At 41.7% G+C, this 23,261-nt stretch overlaps 1 protein-coding gene across 1 annotated transcript in view; it reads left to right on the top strand.

Moving 5' to 3' along the window:
• Positions 1 to 23,261, top strand: part of LOC134341022 (sodium channel subunit beta-4-like) — a 42,963-nt gene that overhangs the window by 8,249 nt on the left and 11,453 nt on the right. Inside the window, exons 2-4 of the mRNA XM_063038741.1 lie at positions 14,279 to 14,457; positions 18,990 to 19,203; positions 22,223 to 22,352. Coding sequence (XP_062894811.1) covers positions 14,279 to 14,457; positions 18,990 to 19,203; positions 22,223 to 22,352 — 523 coding nt within the window. The remainder of the gene's footprint in view (positions 1 to 14,278; positions 14,458 to 18,989; positions 19,204 to 22,222; positions 22,353 to 23,261) is intronic.

Genomic DNA, 23,261 nt, shown 5'->3' with positions numbered 1-23,261 from the left:
CTGAGTTCTACCAGCATTTCTGTTTTTGTCTCATGTGGAACTCTTGGCTGCTCTAGTCCATGGTTTAATCACAATGCAACAATGAAGAGAGAAATCGTGCTGACATGGAGTAAGCACTTTGCTCCATAGTGACTGTCTCTGATGATAATTTGGATGTAGATGACCCATATTCTCAGAATCTGCATCATAAAAAAGCAAGGACGGGCACCAACATAGTCCTGTCCATTATCACTCTGTTTCTCTCGCTTCTCTAACCCTCCACTTTATAAAATCTGTTCTGTAACCATTACTTTATCACAGAAACAAAGCTCTTCCATTTACACAATGAGTCATCCTTAGAGGAATCTGAATCCGAATAAGAATCACGTTTAATGTCACTGACATATGTTGTGAAAGACATTAACTTAGCGGCAGCAGAACAATGCAATACGCAATAATATAGAAATAAATAAATCAATCAATTACAGCAAGTATATATATGTATATTAAATAGATTATACTTTATACTTTATTGTCACCAAACCATTGATACTAGAACATACAATCATCACAGTGATATTTGATTCTGCGCTTCCTGCTCCCTGGATTACAAATCGATAATAAATATTAAAAATTTAAATTATAAATCATAAATAGAAAATAGAAAAATGGAAAGTAAGGTAGTGCAAAGAAACCGAGAGGCAGGTCCGGGTATTTGGAGGGTACAGCCCAGATCCAGGTCAGGATCCGTTCAGCAGTCTTATCACAATAGAAAAAATTATTAAAAATAGTGCAAAGCAGAAATAATAAAAAAGTGAGGTAGTGTTCATGGGTTCAATGTCCATTTAGGAATCAGATGGTAGAGGGGAAGAAGCTGTTCCTGAATCATTGAGTGTGTGCCTTCAGGCTTCCGTACTTCTTCCCTGACGATAACAATGAGAAGAGGGCAAGTCCTGGATGGTGAGGGTCCTTAGTAGTAGGCGCTGCCTTCCTGATGCACCTCTCCTTGAAGATGTCTTGGATTCTACGGAAGCTAGTACTCAAGAAGGAGCTGACTAATTTTACAACTCTCTGTAGCTTCTTTCAATCCTGTGCAGTAGCCCCCCCCACCACCACCCCACGCCAGACAGTGATGCAGCCTGTCAGAATGCTCTCCACGGTACATCTGTAGAAGTTTTTGAGTGTTCTTGTGACAAACCAAATCTCTTCGAACTCCCAATGAAGTATAGCCACTGTCTTGCCTGCTTTCTAGATGCATCGATATGTTGACGCCAGGTTAGTCATCAGAAATCTTGACACTCAAGAACTAGAAATTGCTCACTCTCTCTGCTTCTGATCCCTCTATGAGGATTGGTTTTTGCTCCCTCATCTTACCCTTCCTGAAGTCCACACTCAGCTCTTTAGTCTTACTGATGTTGAGTGCTTCTGTATGCCCTCTCACCTCCATCTGAGATTCTGCCAACAATGGTTTTTGCTGAAAGATAAGAAGCGTTGGGTTAACACCTCAGTAAATAACATAAAACTACATCATCCCTCCCCACCTACCTACCCTCCTCCTCACCTGGTCTCACCTATCACCTGCCAGCTGGTACTCCTTCCCTCACCCCCACCTTCTACTTCTGGCTTCTTCCCCTTTCTTTTCCAGTCCTGTTGAAGTGTCTCAGCCTGAGACGTCAACTGTTATTCCTCTCCATAGATGCTGCTGAGTTTCTCCAGCATTTTGTGTGTGTTGCCCTGGATATCCAACACCTACAGTATATCCAGAGGTACACACACCCAAAATTGCGGAATTAAAACAAAACTGCATTCCACTTACACAGCAAATAATCCTTACACACCTAAAATATCTGGAGGTGTGTGTTGTTAGCAGAATGTGTGATCCTTATTGTACTGAAATGTGGAACAAATTACTATTGCATGGGAATGATTCTTACCTTTGACATGACCTGTAGATCTTTAGTGTCTGCACAGTGGGTCTATTCCTTATCTTGCTGAATAATTTGGAATTTGGCTGATCTTTACCCAGCTAAATAATCAGAACCTGCACGCTGTTATCACAGACAGTTAATTCATCTGAACTGTACACTCTCTTCATAGTGGGTCACAACAGATTGCTCCCGACTTCCTCTCTCCTGCATTGCCACAAGAGAAAAAAGCTGCAGGTCAGACACCAGCACATTTGGCTGGCCACCCACAAGCTCACAGATGCTAAGATGAGGGGCTGAATGCCCTTAGTGTTAAACCAGCCATTCCTGGTGTATATAACACAACCGTGTTCATTTGAATAGGGTCACTGACCTGGATTGAAAAAGTAAGCATGGGTCTGGATTTTTTCAGTGCTGTACTGATCTATGTCCTGTAATATGTTTAATAATATGGATTTATTTAACTGTTGTTGAATGCCTCTGACTGTCAAAGACAGAGAGAGTTGTTTTACTATGCTGCAACGGCGTCATCGAGGCCTGTGAATGCAGCAAACTTGGTACAACTGAGAGATTGTTATTACAGCGTCTCATGTCTTCCTTAGTCATTCCAGCTGTGGCTCAGTGGGTGGCAGTCTTGCTTCAGAATCAGAAGGGTATAAATTTGATTCTTGTTCTGATGATTTCAGCACCATCTCCTTACTGTACTCATAGGTGTACCGCACCATTTGAGTGAAATGTTAAATTGTCTGCCCTCTCAAGTGGACGTATGGTTCCATGGCATTAGTTACACGAGCAAAAACAATTTAGACCATAAGACCATTAAAAAGTAGGGGTAGAATTTGGCCATTCAAGTCTGTTCCGCCATTCGATCCTGACTGATTTATTCTCCCTCTCAACACCCTTCTCCCCTTAACCTTTGATGCCCTTACTAATCAAGAATCTATCGAGTCAATGTTTTCCTGTTTACACTGTAAATACATGCTGATATTTATGAATTGAGGCACATTTTATTCCTTATCTCTACTTTAACCTCCAATTTATTTTATATAATTAATTATTATTTATAACTATTGAATGTTATTTATTGTTGCATGTCGTGCCACAAACCACAGCAAATTCCTAATATATGGCCAATAAAGTTGACCCTTGATGATTTAGTCATTTTCATGTTGCAGTTTGTGGTTTGATGCCTTGCTCAAATTAACACGTTGTTATGCAAATCTAGCTACTTTTCAAAAATACTTCATTGGCTATAGAGTACTTCGGGATGTTTGCAAAGAAAAACTTTGTTGCTCTTTTTTTGATGAACAGGCTTTACATCCATATAAGAGGATAGACAGAGCTTCAGTTAACATCTCATTAGAAGTCCTACCCTAGTTTCTGGAGTGGGACCTTTAGTCTCAGATTCTGGGATCACTCTGGCATCTTGCAAGGACTCAGTTGGCCAAATGTTGAAAGAAAATGTGATATGAGAGTTGACCTGGAGGGAAGAGTGCTTCTCATTGAGTTGAGGAACTATCACAGGCTTCACAATTCCCGGTGTGAGGAGGTAGAAAGAATTGGCCATTGTTTGGTATTTGAAAAGATGAATATGTGTTTGCAAGCTACTGGCATTATTGAGGAATGCTCATGAAGGAATGACCTCTGCCATCAGATTTCTGAATGGACAATGAACCCATGAACACTACCTCACTACTTTTGTCCTTTTCTTGCACTACTTGGTTGTATTTATTTCTTATTAAAATTTATAGTATATTTTATGTACTGCACTGTTTTGCTGTCACAAACCCACAAATTTCAGAATCAGTTTTAAAACCACTGGCATATTTTGTGAAATTTGTTGTTTTTGTGACAGCAGTACAGTGCAATACATAAATAATAAAAAAGTATATATATATTTAAATAGTCAAAATAAATAAGTAGTGCAAAAATAAAAATAAAAAATTTAGTGAGGTAGTGTTCATGGGTTCAATGTCCATTCAGGAATCGGATGGTAGAGGGGAAGAAGCAGTTCCTGAATCACGGAGTGTGTGCTTTCAGGCTTCTGTACCTCCTACCTGATGGTAACAGTGAGAAAAGGGCATGCCCTGGGTGATGGGGGTCCTTAATGATGGATGCTGCCTTTCTGAGCCATTGCTCCTTGAAGAAGTCCTACATACTACGGAGGCTAGTGCCTATGATGGAGCTGACTGAGTTTATAACTCTGCGGCTATTTCGATCCTGTGCAGTAGCTCCCCCCACCCCCATACCAGACGGTGATGCAGCCAGTTAGAATGATCTCCATGTAGAAATTTGCGAGAGTCTTTGGTAACAAACCAAGTCTCCTCAAACTCCCAATGAAATATAGTTGCAGTCATGCCTTCTTTGTAACTGCGTCGATGTGTTGGGCCCAGGATAGATCCTCAGAGATGCTGACACCCAGGAACTTGAAATTGCTCACTCTTTATATATTTCATGACATATGTCAGTGATATTAAACCTGATTCTGATTTTGAGTGATGCAATTACTGATCAATAGCCAGCTGGTGGTGTAGTGGCATCAGCACCGGACTCGGAATCAAGTGGTCCCGGGTTCGAATCCAGCCGGCTCCTTGGACGCTTTCCATCCATGCTGGGTTGAGTGTTGAGCTTGCAACTCGGCCTCATTAAAAAAACAGATAAAAATGCAAAAGAACTGACAAGGTTGCTTCCCGATGCGCCACAAGGCGTGAAGAGGAACAACAAAGTGACTGCTCGAGTTCAGTAAGTGCCCATCAAGTTCAATGGGCATTTACTGAGTTTGATCCATCATGTTGGAATTGGTTTGTTATCGCCACATGTACCGAGATGTAGTGAAAAACTTTATTTTGCAGATCATTTCAAAACTAAGTGCAGTGAAGTAATACAAAGGGCAAAGCAATAACATGATGCAGAATGTAGTGTCACAGTCCCAGTTACAGAGAGAGTGCAACCCAGGCAGACAAGGCCATGACGAGATAGATTGTAAGGTCAATAGTCCATCTTTATCATCCCAGAGATAAATCAGGAGCACTGGGTACACAGGGCCCTTAGCATTGTCATTGATTCCTCCCACTTGTCCAACAATCTTTCTGACCTCCTATCATCCGCAGGAGGCACCATAGCATTAGGACAAGGACTGCTAGGATGAGAAGCAGCTTCTAGAATGACTGCTGAGCTCCCTCCCACCACCCAGGTCTCATCATGCGTGGAATGCCAGTAGTGTTCCACTGTTGACTTTTTAACCTGTTGTCACGGTGACCGCTCTCAGGGCCGGACCCAGGTGAGGAGAAGTGGCAGAGAAGGTAAGAAGACGTTTGACAAAGGGACACCAACAGAACATTGAGCAACACTGCAAGACAAATCATTCTCTTCAAACATACAGGGACTCCACTCAATGCTAAACAAGAGTCACCTTTAAATAATTATAGAGTGCAGGAGACTCGTGCCAGTCACAATTAACTTGACAAGATTAAACAGAAAGCACCAGGGCCTAATGACTCTAACAATTAGTAAATACAGGTGCTCAAGAAACTTAGAAGCCCAACGCTCTACGGCAAGCCACATCCTGGCCAATGCTTATCCTTAAATCAGTATTGATACTAATACTGCCAGCTTATGTTTGCATTGTCCTTTGTGGGAGGTTGCTGCACAGAGATTGGCTGTTGTGTTTTCTATAGTGCAAGTTGGCCAACTATGTGCATGACAACATTCAAATTTAATTTTTTTAAGTGTATATCCTGAACAAGATGGAAAGTAACTAAAAACTATCAAGTCTACATTTTAAAAGTTCTTCATTGATGCAGTATCCTGAAATCTTGAAAGTTTCTATAATTTTTTTCTCTATATACCATTATGTGAAACGGTTTAATAAATGACCCTGATTCCCTTGTGAAACAGCTGCATGAGGTAAGACAGTGATAAATTAACGTGAGAAATGTGGAGATGTCTTTGTCAGCAGTTCCCACCAGTGTTGCTGCAGTGAACTCATTTATCAGAGTTGGCACGAGCCTATAAAGATGTAGAAAGGTACGACAAATCTATAAAGCTGGAAAATGAGGTCAGCCAATATGCCATTGATCAGCAACTGAAGAGTAGTGCTTTTGATTCATTGGAAGGTGTACTGCAACTGTTGTGGACATAACAGTGGCTTGAACCCATCCTGTTGTTCAATTGGATCATTGATTCAATGGCTGAATGGTTCAACTTAATATCAGCAAATGTATACAAGATACAACCTGAAATTCTTACTCTTCGCAGACATCAAAACAGAGAGGGGGAAAAACCCAAAGAATGAATGACAGAAAACATTAGAACCCCAAAGCCCCCCTCCCTCCTTCCATGTATTCCTAAAATTTGTTCCAGAACCCTTTATCCTTAAACCCCAAAAAAGTCTGAAAATAGCAGCTCCTCCTTGGTTTAAGTAAAAATGGCTTCCGATTTTCACTCTTTTTTTCACTAATTTCCTGACTCGTATATCTTGTAGCATTTATGCCCCGTGGGCAAGGAACGTGAGGAATATTGTTTGGCGGAAATAGGAATTAGACTCGTTCTTCATGTTTTATGCCCCAGACCTGATTATCTTCAGACCTGGAAAATAAATGAACTGTAGATACTGGAATCTGAACCAAAAGTAGACCTGTGCTGTTAACAAGTATCCAAAACTCGAACATTGTTTGAAAATCTCTCAGATGAAAACTTCCAAAATACAAACGTAGAATCAAAATCAGAATCGGGTTTAATATCACCAGTATATGTCGTGAAATTTGTTGTTATGCAGCAGTAGTACAATGTAATACATAGTAAAAATTGTAAATACAGTAAGTGTATATATATATTAAAAAAGTTAAATTAAATATGTCGTGCAAAAGTAATGTAGTGAGGTAGCATTAATGGGTTCGGTGCCCATTCAGAAATCTGATGCAGAGGGGAAGAATCTATTCCTGAATCATTGAGTGTGTGTCTTCAGGCTCCTGTAACAACTCCTTGTTGGTAACAATGAGAAGAGAGCATGTCCTGGGTGATAGGGTCCTTAGTAGTGAATGCTGCCTTTTCAAACCATCGCTCCTTGAAGATGTCATATAGTCATATTCATAGTCATACTTTATTGATCCCGGGGGAAATTGGTTTTCATTACAGTTGCACCATAAATAATTAAATAGTAATAAAACCATAAATAATTAAATAGTAATATGTAAATTATGCCAGGAAATAAGTCCAGGACCAGCCTATTGGCTCAGGTTGTCTGACCCTCCAAGGGAGGAGTTGTAAAGTTTGATGGTTACAGGCAGGAATGACTTCCTATGACGCTCTGTGTTGCATCTCGGTGGAATGAGTCTCTGGCTGAATGTACTCCTGTGCCCACCCAGTACATTATGTAGTGGATGGGAGACATTGTCCAAGATGGCATGCAACTTGGACAGCATCCTCTTTTCAGACACCACCGTCAGAGAGTCACACGTATGATCGCATCACAGTTTAATCTGTTAGAACATGTTTATTCATTGAGGAATAAGTGTCTGAATACCAGATTAGGAAGAAAGGACAGCCTAGGATGAATAGATATTGCAAGGAAATAATGTTTCCTCAGCTTCTTTGATTAAAGGTATTTGTGGATGAGTGTTTGTTGGACATAGTAAATTTGACAGCAGGCGAAAAGAACATACTAGACAGGACTCTTCATTCAACAATAGCACTTCATTTAAAAACATTGTAAAAAGATCCCAAATGTCACTTTATCATTTCCTGTCAGAGTTGCCTTATGTACAGACACTCCTGCACCCAGAATCATTTTATGCATATACATTCAGTGTGTGTGTATATATATATATATATGCTATTCTTATGTATATACGGCCACACTCAACTGTTATTTGTACATTGTGTTTCATAGGATTGCTTTTATATTTATACTTATCGTGCTTTTCATGCTTATTGTGTTTATTTAATGCTGTGTCAGATCTGTGTTCTCCTTTACACTTGTGTACTGAAGAATTTTGAAATATTTCACAGGAATATTACCAAACAAATTGGGCAACTTAACACGATGTGGGGACAGATAACTGAAAAATTTGGTTAGTAAGACAGATTCTAAGGAGCACTGTGGATGTGCAGAGGTTTGGGAAGGTAAATTTGAGACTTGAGGGTCAAGGCATCCAAAGGTATCGCTCTCAAAGGTGTACTAATAGTAATCAGGGATGCGTGAGAAGTCAGAAACGGATGAGGATTGAAATCTGACAGATGAGGGTGGAAGATGTGAGACATTGATATCAGGGCTGAATAATTTAAAACCAACTCATTGCTGGAATGGACAGCCAGAGACTCTTTCCTGGGGTGGAAATGGCTAATACGAAGAGGGCATAATTTTAAGGTGATTTAAGGAAAGTATAGGGGGGATGTCGGAGGTAGATTTTTTACAGAGAGTGGTAAGTGTGTGGAAAGCACTGCCAGGGGTGGCGGTAGAGGCAGATACATTAGGGCATTTAAGAAACTCTTAGATATGTACATGGATGATAGAAAAAGGGAGGAAATGATTGTAGGAGGGAAGAGCTAGGCAGCATAACATCGTGTCTGAAATGCTTGTACTATGCTGTATTAGAAGGCAGTAAGACACAGGAGCAGAATTAGGCCATTCGGTCCATCTTTCCATCATGGCTGATGTATTATCCCTCTCAAATCTATTCTCCTGCTTTCTCCACATAACCTTGGATACTCTAATTAAGCAAGAACCTTTCAACCACCCTCTTAAATATACCCATTGATTTGGCCTGCACAACCATCTATGGCAATGAATTCCACAGATTCACCACCTTCTGGCAAAAGAAATTTTCCCTCAGCTTTGTTCTAAATGGATGGCCCTCTATTCTGAGGCTGTGCCCTTTGGTCCTAGATTTCCCCTCTATAGGAAACATCCTCTTCACATACACTCGACCTAGGCCTTACAATATTCGATAGGTTTCAGAATCAGAATCAGGTTTATTATCACCGGCATGTGTCGTGAAATTTGTTAACTTAGTAGCAGCAGTTCAATGCAATACATAATCTAGCAGAGAGAAAAAAAATAAATAAAATAAAACATAATAATAAATAAATAAATAAATAAATAAATACAGTATACATATATTGAATAGATTAAAAATAGTGCAAAAAACATAAATACTATATATTAAAAAAGTGAGGTAGTGTCCAAAGGTTCAATGTCCATTTAGGAATCAGATGGCAGAGGGAAAGAAGCTGTTCCTGAATCACTGAGTGTGTGTCTTCAGGCTTCTGTACCTCCTACCTGATGGTAACAGTGAGAAAAGGGCATGCCCTGGGTGATGGAGGTCCTTAATAATGGACGCTACCTTTCTGAGACACCGCTCCCTAAAGATGTCCTGGGTACTTTGTAGGCTAGTGCCCAAGATGGAGCTGACTAGATTTACAACCCTCTGCAGCTTCTTTCAGTCCTGTGCAGTAGCCCCTCCATACCAGACAGTGATGCAGCCTGTCAGAATGCTCTCCATAGTACAACTATAGAAGTTTTTGAGTGTATTTGTTGATATACCAAATTTCTTCAAACTGCTAAAGAAGTACAGCCGTTGTCTTGCCTTCTTTAGAACTGCATCAGTATGTTGGAACCAGGTTAGATCCTCAGAGATCTTGACACCCAGGAACTTGAAACTGCTCACTCTCTCCAGCTCTGACCCCTCTGTGAGGATTGGTATGTGTTCCTTCATCTTACCCTTCCTGAAGTCCACAATCAGCTCTTTTGTCTTACTGACGTTGAGTGCCAGGTTGTTGCTGTGACACCACTCCACTAGTTGGCATATCTCACTCCTGTACACCCTCTTGTCACCACCTGAGATTCTATCAACAATGGTTGTATCGTCAGCAAATTTGTAGATGGTATTTGAGCGATGTCTAGCCACACAGTTATGGGTATATAGAGAGAGTAGAACAGTGGTCTAAGCACACACCCCTGAGGTGCTCCAGTGTTGATCGTCAGCAAGGAGGAGATGTTATCACCAATCCGCACAGATTGTGGTCTTCCGGTTAGGAAGTTGCGGATCCGATTGCAGAGGGAGGTACAGAGGCCCAGATCCTGCACCTTCTCAGACAGGATTGTGGGAATGATGGTATTAAATGCTGAGCTGTAGTCAGTGATTAACAGCATCCTGACACAGGTGTTTGTGTTGTCCAGGTGGTCTAAAGCCATGTGGAGAGCCATTGAGATTGCATCTGCTGTTGACCTATTGTGGTGATAGGCAAATTGCAATGGGCCCAGGACCTTGCTGAGGCAGGAGTTCAGTCTAGTTATGACCAACCTCTCAAAGCATTTCATTACTGTAGATGTGAGTGCTACTGGGCGACAGTATTTAAGGCAGATCAATGAGATCCCCCTACTTAGTCTTCTAAACTCCAGCAAGTACAGGCTCAGAGCTATCAAATGCTCTTCATATGTTAACTCTTTTATTCCTGGGATCATTCACATGTACTTCATCTGGGCCCTCTCCAATGCCTGCACATCTTTTAGATAAGGGGCCCAAAACTGCTCAGAATACTCCAACTGCAGCCTGACCAATGTCTTATAAAGCCTCAGCATTACATCCTTGCTTTTGTATTCTAGTCCTCTTGAAATGAATGCTAAGATTGCATTTGCTTTCCTTATCACCACACAACCTGCAAGTTAACCTTTAGAGAATCTTGCACAAGGACCCCCAAATCCTGTTGCACCTTTGATTTTTGAATTTTCTCCCTAGTTTACGCTGTTATTTCTTCTACCAAAGTACATGACTATTACCGTATTCCATGTGCCACTTTTTTGCCCATTCTCCTAATCTGTCTAAATCCTTCTGCAGACTCCCTGCTTCCTCAACACTACTTCTACCTATCTTCATATTGTTTGCAAACTTGGCCATGAAGCCATTAATTCCATCATCCAAATCATTGACATATAATGTAAAAAGAATCGGTCTCAACACAGCCCCCTGAAAAGGCTCCCTTTATTCCCACTCTTTATTGCCTGCTAATCAGCCACTGCTTTATCCATGCTAGAATCGTTCCTGTAATACCATGGGCTCATAACTTGTTAAGCAGCCTCATATGCAGCACCTTATCAAAGGTCTTCTGAAAATACCAGTACTCAATATCCACTAGCTCACCTTTGTCTATCCTGCTTGATATTTCCTCAAAGAATTCCAACAGATTAGTCAGGCAATATTTTTCCCCTTTAGAAAACCATGTTGACTTTGGCCTATTTTATCATGTGCCTCCAAGTACCACAAAACCTCATCCTTAATAATAGACTCCAACATCTTCCCAACCACTGAAATCAGGCTGGTCTATAATTTCCTTTCTTCTGCCTCTCTCCCTTCTTAAAGAGTGGAGAGACATTTGCAATTTTCCAGTCCTCAAGAGGCATTCCGGGATCTAGTGATTTTTGTAAGGTCATTACTAATGCCTCCACAATCTCTTCAGCTACCCCTTTCTGGGGTGTAGTCCATCTGGACCAGGTGACTTATCTACCTTCAGACCTTTCAGCTTCCAAAGCATCTTCTCCTCAATAATAGCAATGACGCTCACTTCTGTCCCCTGGCACTCTTGAATTTACAGCATACTCTAGTGATTTCCACAGTGAAGACTGATGCAAAATACTTATTCAGTTTGCCTGCCATTTCCTTGTCCACCATTACTACCTCTCTAGCATCATTTTCCAGTGATCCATATCCACTCTCTTTTACTCATTATATATTTGAAATAAACTTTTGGTATCCTCTTTTATATTATTGTCTTGCTTACCTTCATATTTCATCTTCTCTCCTTATGGCCTTCTGTTTCCAATCCTCAGACCTTCCCAATAATTTTTGCTATATTATACGCCCTCTCTTTTGCTTTTATGCTGTTGTTGGCTTCCCTTGTCAGCCACAGCTGCCCCATCCTTCCTTTAGAATACTTCTTCATTTTTGGGATGTATCTTTCCGCACCTTTGGCCAGCTCTTCTCTCATCCCTCTGTAATTCCCTTTACTCCACTGGAATACTGATACATCCAATTTAAGCTTCTCCTTCTCAAAAATGCAGGGTGAATTTTATCATATTATGATCACTGTCTCTGAATGGTTTCTTTACCTTAAGCTCCCTAATCAAATCTGGGATGTTACACAACACCCAATTGAGAATTACTGCTCCCCCAGTGGGCTCAACCATAAGCTGCTCTAGAATGCCATTTTATAGATACTTTACAAATTCCTTCTTTTGGGATCCAGCACCAATCTGATTTTCCCAATCTACCTGCATATTGAAATCCCCCATGGCTATCATAACATTGCCCTTTTTACATGTCTTTTTCTCACTCTACCCACAAGAATTCTCCATCTTCCGATCTGATGTCACCTTGGATGTTCAGCTCTCAACTATGATCATTTAGCCATGACACAGTGATGCCCACAACATCATACCTGCCAATCTTTCTCTGTGCTACAAGATCATCTACCTTATCCTGTATACTGTGTGGATTCAAATATAACACCTTCAGTCCTGTATTCATCACCTGCTTCAAATCTGACCCCCTGTTATACTTCAACTCATCCTACTGAATGCAATTTTGCCCTATCATCTGCCTGTCCTTCCTCACAGTCTCACTACACACTGCACCTAGTTTTATATCAACTACTCCATCTTCAGGCCTATCACCCTGGTTCCCATCCCCTTGCGAAGTAGTTTAAACCCTCCCTAGCAACTCTAGCAAACCTGCCTGCAAGGATATTGTTCCCTCTTGGGTTCAGGTGTAACCTGTCCTTTTTGTACAGGTCGTACCTTCCCCAGAAGAGATCCCAATGATCCAGAAATCTGAAATGCTGCTCCCTGCACCAATTCTTCAGCCATGCATTCATCTGTCAAATCATCCTATTCTTACCCTCACTGGCGCGTGGCACAGACAGCAATCCAGAGATTCTACCCTGGAGGTCCTGCTTGTCAGCTTTATGCCTAACTCCCTATATTCTCTCTTCAGGACCTCCTCCCTTTTCCTACCTATTTCGTTGGTACCAATACGTACCACGACTTCCGGCTATTCAACCTCTCCCTTTAGAATGCTCTGGACCCAATCTGAGACATCCCTGACCCTGGCACCTATGTGGCAACATACTATCTGGGTGTCTCTTTCACATCACAGAATCTGCTTTCAGTTCCTCTAATTATGACATCCCCTGCCACAACTGCACTCCTCCTCACTCCCCTTCTGTACTGTTCTATATTCTACCTTCTCAAAGTTCAAAAGTTCAAAGTAAAATTTATTATCAGAGTATGTACACGTCACCACATACAACCCTGAGATTCTTTTTTCTGCAGGCATACTCAGCAAATCTATAGTAACTGTGAACAGGATTAATGAACAACAAACTGTGCAAATGCAATAAATAATGAGCATGAAATTGCAAGATAAAGAGTCTTTAAAGTGAGACCATTGGTTGTGGGAACACCAGAAGTAGAATGAGTGTAGTTATCCCCTTTTGTGCAAGAGCCTGATGGTTGAACGGTAGTAACTGTTCTTGAACCTGGTGGTGCGAGTCCTGAGGCTCTTGTACTTTCTACCTGATAGCAGCAGCGAGCAAAGACCATGGCCTGGGTGGTGAGGGTCTTTGATAATGGATGCTGCTTTTCTACAGCAGTGTTTCATGTTGATGTGCTCAATGGTTGGGTGGGCTTTACGCATGACGTACTGGACCGAATCCATTAACTTTTGTAGGATTTTCCATTCAAAGGCATCAGTGTTCCCACACCAGGCCATACTGCAGTTGCTCAGTACTCTTCTACAGTATGTTCTACGTGAGTCAGCAGTCAAAGGGGTGATGGATCATCTGGGCTTAGATGGTCTATCAGTAGGTGTTAGGTTGTCAGCAACAGAGTTTTGAATGAGCTGAAGTTTAAGGGAATTGAGAATCCATTCCAGAAATCATTAAAATGGTTCAGTGACTGAGTCAGCAGAGGAATGGATGAAAGTTCAGAATCATTGTTCTGATGGGTTGTAATGGATTTAAGACAAATTGAAGCATTGCAAACAAAATCAGCCCAGATTTCCTACCCTGACTGCTGTCAAGAGACATTATATTCATTCCTGGTTTGTTTTTAGCCTCTTCATACTGATGCAGTTTATGCGTGTGCCTATAACTTCATGAAGAGCACTGAATTAAGCTGAAGAGACCGACTGAATACACCCCTAACACTGAATGAGCCATCATTACTGAGGCATGAGAGGCCTCTTGGCAACAGCACTTGTGAAATGGAAAAGTAGCCATCCCTTCAAGGAGTTAGTGGGAATGGAATTAGTGGGAGTAGAAGAAAGAAATCAGAGCAAAAATGCAATGTTGTATTTTAACTTGTCTTTCTCTCCTGGCAGGTCTCTTTCTATTTCATGTTAATTTAGGGCTTGAAGTTAGCATTGGAAAGTTGCCAACGATTAAGGTCGTGAATGGCAGTAATGTCATCCTGCCCTGTACTTTCTCCAGCTGCAAGAACTTCGATGGTGCTACCTTCTGGTGGAACTTCCAGAGAAATAGAACATCACCAGAAAAGAGAGTGAGCACTGCAACTTTGTTTTTACCCTCGTAATCCTTCCCCAGGCTTGCGAAGTTCACTTCTACAAGAAACGAAAGCGAGTGCGTTAGGGGAGAGGATATTCTCAGAAACAACAAAGGAAGTTCACTCTGTGACTTAGTCTCCATTGCATGCAGCTTACCACTCTGGAGGCTATCATCTCCCTCAAGCCCCCACTGTCCCACCGAGTTACTGTGCTGAAAATAACATCATCTACTCTTATGTCAGCAGTTGCCAAATAGCTGGTGCACTTGGTGTTGGGGCAAAGAGTAGCATGGTAGTATAGCGGTTAGTATATTGCTATTAAAGCAGCAGCTGGAAGGTCAGGGTTCAGTTCCTCCATTGTCTGTACGGAGTTTGGACATTTTCTCTGTGACCTCATGGGTTTCCTCGGGGTGCTCCAGTTTCCTCCCACAGTCCAAAGATGTACAAGTAAGGATTGGTAAAGATAGATAGATAGATATACTTTATTGATCCCGAGGGAAATTGGGTTTCGTTACAGCCGCACCAACCAAGAATAGAGCATAAATATAGCAATACAAACACCACAAACAATCAAACAACAAAATGCAAACTATGCCAGATGGAAAATAAGTCCAGGACCAGTCTATTGGCTCAGGGTGCCTGGGAGGAGCTGCAAGTTCGATGGCCACAGGCAGGAACGACCTCCCGTGCCGCCCAGTGTTGTATCTCGGTGGAATATGGCCGAAGTCCAACAGCAAAACGTTCAATATCCGGTCTACAAACACGTTCCTCGATCGTAATATGACCCGGATTGCACCATCCGTTGTTAACCAGAACAGTAAGCCCCCAACTCCTTTACGCTTACCGCTCTCAGTGCACTTCCGGTCAGCCCGAACGGTCTGGAAGCCGTCCATGGAAAAGTTTTGATCGGGTATGTCCTCGTGCAGCCCCGTTCCAGTGAAACACATAACACTGCACTCCCGAAATGTTCTCTGACGCCTGGCTAGCGCCGTGAACTCGTCTGTTTTATTACCCACCGAACTGCTCTTCTCCATAAGTCTCTGTTGTCTCGACCTGGTCCTCTTTCCTCGCCTTTGTGATCCCCCTCTGCATCCTCTGTGTGTTTTCCTCCAGATTTCAGCAGGGATGTCCGCTGCTCTGCTCGCTAAACTGGCCTAAAAGGGCATGCTATGTTGGCGCCAGAAGTATGGCGACACTTGTGGGCTGCTCCCAGCACATCCTCGGACATTGACACAAACATATTTCACCGTACATTTTGACGTTGTGATATACATGTGACAAATAAAGCTAATCTTTATATCTTCAGGTTCTGAGTTTAAACCTCACTCCAGAGTCTTGCGCACACAAATCTAGCCTGATGATCCAGTACAGTCCTGGAGACAGAGTTGCATTGTTGGAATTAGATGATATGAAATAACACTTTCAGGGGGACAAAAAAGATCACATTGTTATGTAGTAAAGATGAGCTGGGGTATTATCCCTAGTCTTCTTCTATTAACAACATAAACACAGATTACCTGGTTGTATCACTCTCCTGTTTGTAGGAGCTTGCAGCACTCGAATTTATTGCTACATTTCCATTACAACAGGGGTCCCCAACCTTTTTTGCACTGCCAACCAGTTTAATATTGACAATATTCTTGTGGACTGGCCGACCCGTTGGGGTAGGGTTGCCAACTGACAAGATTAGCAGTCAAATATGTTGTGTTTACGCAGAGAAAGACTACAATGACCATGAAGCCTTGCGCGGGCACCAGTGCGCATGCGTGTACCTGCCAATTTTTTTTCTGCAAATCGTTTTTGGCGATTCTGTTCGGGGGTGGGGGGTGTTAATCACGACTGGAATACAGGTGATAAGTGGCTAATACACTCAATTTCATTTCTAAAAGGGTTTATCTAACGAGTTTAATATTAAACACAGCACATATTTTCCTTGCATGAATATAGTGATAAGTCAATTATCAGGGGAGGACAGGGAGCTTGAAGTAAGTGTTGAACGAACTTCCGGTAATAGTGGTACAGGCAGGTTTGATATTATCATTTAAAGAAAAATTGGATGGGTATATGGACAGGAAAGGAATGGAGCGTGATGGGCTGAGTGCAGGTCGGTGGGACTAGGTGAGAGTAGCATTTGGCACGGACTAGAAGGGCAGAGATGGCCTGTTTCCGTGCTGTAATTGTTACATGGTTATATAAGTCACTTATAATAGCATCATAACATTTTAAGTAACGTTTGGATATTAAACACACAGCACATACTTTCCCCGTATGAACATATAAAATTATTGCAACGCATCAATATCACTGAATCAGTGGGAGCCCTGGGCTTGTTTTCCTGCAACAAGATGGTCCTATCGAGAGGTGATGGGAGACAGTGATACTCGACCAGAGGTTCCTTATGTCCAGTCTATTCCACAGTTTAGTTTTCGTTGCATTCATTGCAGAAAATCCCGCTTCGCAGAGATATGTTGGAAATGGAAGTAACGTTTTCAGTGCTTTCGTGGCTATCTCAGGATATTCAGCCTTGACTTTGATCCAGAATGCCGGCAGAGATGTTATGTCAAACATACTTTTCAGCCCGTCGTCATTTGCAAGCTCGAGGAGTTGATCTCCTTCCCGCGCTGACATGGATGACGCGTGGGAAATGACCTCGCATGCGTTCAAGCTCAACAGTGGGCGTGACAGGGAATGAGGAAAGGCACAGTTGACTCCTATCGCCAAATCATATCGTTTCCTTGCGGCCTCGTGGCACGTGCTTTGTGGCCCGGTACCGGTCAGCGGTCCAGTGGTTGGGGGCCACTGCATTACAACACTGACACACTTTGAAAGTGGTTCATTGGCTGTAAAGTGCATTGGGATTCTATAAAGGAAATCTGAATGATCTTAAGACAAAGGAGCAGGATTAAGCTATTTGGCCTATCACATCTGGTCTGCCATGCCATCACAGTTGAAACAACAAGCTTCTCATTCAGTTGAAATCACTGTTTCTCAGTAGCAACATCTCCATCATCTGTCATCGCCTCCTCTGAGCTTCTTCAGCTTTGGTTGTTCTGTCAGGCTTTGGACTTCTCTCTGATTTCTTGTTGTACAAAATAACTCTCTGGAAAACTCAGGTGCCAGTTTGGATTATAGTTAGGAATGGGATTTAACGAGCGATGTTTATCAGGCCAAAGGGTAACCTCTTTTAATGGTCTCCTAATTTTCATTCCACAAAAAATACAAACAGAAAGTGCTGTAGGATTTTCCACTGAAATTTTAACTATTTCTCTCTTCTGACCTGCAGAGTACATTCAACACACTGTGTCTATTTCAGATATCCAACATTACAATTCCAGCTTTCCGTTTCTGTTCCAAAATTTCTCAGAGCTGACTCACACAGTTTCAGTTTCAACAGAAACTAATATTTTTAGAATAAACTTACTCAAAAATTATAAATAGCTTTATTAATGGTGTATTAACACTACTAAATTACAAGATATGTAATTTTAACAACACAGATGTTAAATATGTCCTTTTGTCTTCTAGTTTTAGTATCAATCTCTCTATTAATTAACATTGGTTAAATTTCTGGCACCTGATCAAATCACGTTGCAGCACGGCTTCACTTCGTCGGATACCTCTCTGAAGCACGGAAATGTAGCGGTTAGTGTATCGCTTTACAGTACACAGCAATCACCAATTAGGGTTCAATTCGCACTGCTGTCTGTTAGGAGTTTATACAATTTCCCTGTGACCGAATGGGTTTACTCTGGGTGCTCTGGTTTCCTCCCACATTCCAAAGGTCTACAGTTAGGGTTAGCGAGTTGTGGGCAGGTTCTGTCAGTGCCAGCAGTGTGGCAACACTTGCAGGCAGCCCCCAGCACAATGTGCAGTCTGTATTGGTTGTTGTTGCAAAACGATGCATTTCACTGTATGTTTCAATGTACGTGTGATCAATAAATCTTATCTCTTTTGGGCATCAGATAAGGATAAAATTATACTGCCTTTGTTTTTGAATAGTCTTCTGAATACTAGTGCTTGAGTGAGAAGTTGAGATGGTATCCCATTTCCTGTCTCAAAACGTAGGCAAAGCCTTTAAAGGGAGGCCCATCAAGGTTAAATCTTTTGGGTAATGTATTAAAGAAAGCGCTTGGAGTGGAGCAGGTTGGGGGAGGGGGAGATACCCAGAATTCCCTAGACCAATAGTTGGAAAGGGTTGAATTGATCTCAGAGTAGGTTATAATGTCACCACAACATTGTGGGTCAAAGAGCCTGTAGTGTTTTATAATAGTTATCCCTCAACCAATATCACTGAAACAGAAGATTCAGTCAACATCACATTACTGCTAGTGGGATCTTGCTGTGTGTAAATTGACTGCTTTGTTTGTCGTCTTCACTTCAAAGGGCTTCATTGATCCATCCAGTGATTTGAGGCATCCTGGTGTAGTGAAAGATGCAGCAGAGACATGTTCATTTGCCTTCGGGCTGGGCATAATGACCTAACTCTTTTAGTTCCAATATGCTTCTAACTCTGGTTCTTTTCTGTACAGATTATTCTGATCAAACTGTCAGGGTTAAGGCCCTCGGTCACTACAGAAGCAGACAGAATTTCATTCATTGGGAACATTAAATCAAAGAACATCTCCCTTTTGCTGAAAGACGTGGATTTTGACGATACTGGATTTTACACTTGTTACTTCAAAAACCCTATGGAAAAAGATCAAAAGGCTCATGCGACTCTGGGGCTCATTGTTGTCAGCGAATGTGAGTGCTTTGATGTTTCTTGACATAATTAACAATCAAGAGTTATATTAATTATATATTAATAGGTTCTCACCAGTGAACTCAAACTTGAAATACAGTAGGTCAGTTCACATGCTTACTTACTCATCAGCCAACAGGGATAGAGCTGTTCTGAAGATCAAAATCTGAGGGAATTAAGTTTACAATGTTTATTATTACATGCAGTAGAACATGTGGGACAAACTTCTGTGAGGGGTTAGAATGTGGAGATCACTACCATTTGCATAGCTGAGGTGAATAATGTGGATTTACAGTATTTATTGCTGGCACAGTAGCATGGTGCTTAACATAATGCTATTACAACACCAGCAATCCGGGTTCAATTCAGCCCCCGAGTTTCCTCTGGGTGCTCCAGTTTCCTCCCACACTCCAAAGAAATACAGGCTAGTAGGTTCATTGGTCATGTGGGTGTAGTTAGCACAGTTGCAGATTGGCAGGTAGGAGGGTGTAGGCATCACTGAATCATAGCTGAAAGAAGATTATAGCTGGGAGCTTAATGTCCAAAGGATAGGCAGGAAGGCAGAGGGGGCGGCATTGCTCTTTGGGTAAAAAATGAAATCAAATCAATGGAAAGAGGTGACATATGGTGTGGAATCATTGTAGATAGAGCTAAGGAACTGTAAGGGTAAAAAAAAGACTCTGGTGGGAGCTGTTTACAGACAACCAAAACTAGGTTGCTATCCACAGCGGGAGATGGAAAATACGTGCCAAAAGAGCAATATTGCAATAGTCGTGGGGAATTTCAATATGCAGGTAGATTGGGAAAATTAGGTTGGTGCTGGATTCCAGGAGGGAAAATTTCTAGAGTGCCCACAAGATGGCTTTTTAGAACAGCTCATAGTTGAGCCAACTAGGGGATCAATTGTTCTGGATTGGGTGTTGTGCAATGAACCAGAATTGATTAGAGAGCTTAAAGTATAAGAACCCTTAGGGGAAAATAATCATAATATGATGGAATTCACCCTGAAATTTGAGAAGGAGAAGCAAAAGTCAGATGTATCTGTGTTACAGTGGAGTAAAGGGAATTACAGAGGCATGGGGGGGAGTTGGCTAGAATTGTTTGGAAAAGAACACTGGCAGGGATGACGGCAGAGCAGCAATGGCTGGAATTTGTGAAAGCAATTCAGAAGGCACAGGAGATATATATCCCAAAGAGGAAGAAGTATTCTAAAGGAAAGATGATATAACCGTGACTGACAAGAGAAGTCAAAGCCAACTTAACAGCGAAAGAGAAGGCATATAATAGAGCAAAGATTAGTGGGAAGTTAGAGGATTGGGAGGATTTAAGAACCAACAGAAGGCAACTGAAAAAGTCATTAAGAAGGTAAAGGTGGAATACAAAAGTAAGCTAGCCAACATTATTAAAGAGTATACCAAAAGTTTTTTCAGATACACCAAGTGTAAAAGAGAGGCAAGAGTCGATATCGGACTGCTGGAAAACGATGCTGGAGAAGTAGAATGAGGGATAAGGAAATGGCAGATGAACTTGATAAGTATTTTGCATCAGTCTTCACTGTGGAAGACTCACAATGTGATGTTAGCATTCATTTCAAGAGGACTAGAATATGTAATGTAACGTTAAGACTTTGTAAAGCACTGGTGAGGCCTCACTTGGAGCATTGTGAGCAGTTTTGGGCCCCTTATTTTAGAAAGGATGTGCTGAGACTGGAGAGAATTCAAAGGAGGTTTACAAAAATGATTCCAGGATTGAATGGTTTGTCAGTGTTTGATAACTCTGGTCCTGTATTCACTAGAATTCAGAAGAATGAGGGGTGACCTCATTGAAACATATCGAATGGTGAAAGGCCTTGATAGAGTGGATGTGGAGAAGATGTTTCCTGTGGTGGGAGAGTCTAGGTCCAGAGGACACAGTCTCAGAATAGCGGGGCGTCCTTTTAGAATGGAGATGAGGAGGAATTTCTTTTGCCAGAGAGTGGTGAATCTGTGGAATTAGTTGCCACAGGTGGCTGTGGAGGTCATGCCTTTATGCAAGATTTAAGGCAGAGGTTGATAAATTCTTGATTGGCCAAGGCATGAAGGGATACAGGGGGGAAGGCAGGAGATTGAGGTTGAGAGGAAAAATGGATCAGTCATTATTAAATGACGGAGCAGACTTGATGGGCCAAATGGCCTAATTCTGCTCCTATATCTTATGATCTTAATTGTCAGTACAGGCTCATTGGGCCAGAAGGGTGTGTTACTGTGCTGTCTCTCTAAATACTGTAAATAAATTATGTGAAAACTTGCAAAAGTTAAAGGAAGAAAGAATAATGCCAATAAGCTGGCACACTGAGATGGGCATGGGGTGGCAGGGAGGTGGTGAGAGGGAGGAAGGCTCATGTGGTATGTCAAACCTGCAGGGCTTCCTTACCAACCCAAGGATGTGCCAAATTTTTTTGTGCAATTCTGTAGATTAGAGGAGTAGAATTACAACAGCCTGGTATGCTCATAATTTTGTGCCTTTCATCCATTAGCTGAGAATACTCCTTTGCAGTCTCTGCAGTACGTCCTGACCCAATTGTGAGCTAGACCTACCAGAAGAGGCAGCATGGTGGTGTTTAATACCAGAGTGCAACATTAACTCCAGGCTCCACAAGGTTTTATGACAAATATGGGAAAAGAATCCTGCTGATGACCACCTATTGACTAGCTCTGAGCCAATGAAGCACAAATTGTCACCTTTAGCCGAGCTATCTGAGGCCAGAGGACCAGGTCTTCAGATTGGGCCCATGGCAAATGGTGAGAGAATCAATGGGTAGGAACCCCAGTCTTGATCTTGTCCTCCATCTGTAACGAATGCATCAAACTGGTACGGGGGACAACAGATCATTACTGTCATCGTAGAGACAAAGTTCTGTTGTTACAAAGAGGGCACCTCCCATATCCTGCATTAAATACCCCTCCCATTATACCACTGTATTCGTTATGCACCCTGTTGATGAAACTATGCTAATTTGTAAATCTCTCCTTTGTATTGCAGTGTTACCCGTGGACAACACAGTGACAATTATCATTCTTTCCGTTATCGGAGGGTTGATAGGATTCCTCATTTTAATATTTATTATTAAAAAGCTTGTAATGTTTATAATTAAGCAAGTTGGAAAAAAGAAGTAAGTAAGATGTGAATATGCAAAACGTTATTATCCAACATCCTTATTTGCAAACCATTTTAAAGAGAATATTTCCAGTTAGCAATTTGTACAATGGGAATATGAACAAGCTGGTTAACTATAACACCTTTTGATATACCTCTCAGTAGCCTGTGCCTATAGTCTATGCCTATAGTTTTATTGTCATGGCTCTGTGTTATTCAACATGAGTTAACTCAATTAGTTCAGAATAGTAGGAGTGGTTTCAATAAGATAAGGCACACTGGCTTTTGGGGCCTTCATCTGTGTTGTAATATTCTGAGTAAAGACAGTGTTCAACCCTTTAGTTATCTCAGAGATGTCAAAGACTGAACAAGATATGATCTGCATTGTTTAGTAGTAGGTACTCTGTGGTTCTAATTCTATGCAAAAGTAATAACACCCCAGCCCGCAAATACAAAAACAGTGCAATCTCTGTCTGTGAGGAGCTTGTACACTGCGTTCTCCCCATGACTGTGTGGGGTTCCACCGGGTACCCTGGTATTCCCACATTTCAAAGATGTACGGGTTAGTAGGTTAATTGGTCACACGGGAATTGGATGATGCGGGCTCACTGGCCGGAAGTGCCTATTGCCGTGCTATATCGCTAAATAAATAAATAAATATATGTTTAAAATAGATCCGAGTTAGAGCTTGTGATAGGGCAAGATCGGTTGGGGTCAACGTAACATGACACGGTGTTACGTTCTGAAACTCTGTTTGGGAGAGGTAAACATGTCCCTTTCAGAGAGTTATGGGGAATAATTGCATGTTGGTGACATCCAGAGTCTGATTGATTATAGAATCGATATAGAACTTTTTCCTGAACAGGAGGCAAAACTCTCTTTTTGCGGGTGGGAGGGGGGCATACCCTCAAGGATTTATCTTTAA

This window comes from Mobula hypostoma, chromosome X2, assembly GCF_963921235.1.
Source record: "Mobula hypostoma chromosome X2, sMobHyp1.1, whole genome shotgun sequence".
NCBI lineage: Eukaryota > Metazoa > Chordata > Chondrichthyes > Myliobatiformes > Myliobatidae > Mobula > Mobula hypostoma.
This window is presented reverse-complemented; position numbering and strand designations above follow the sequence as displayed.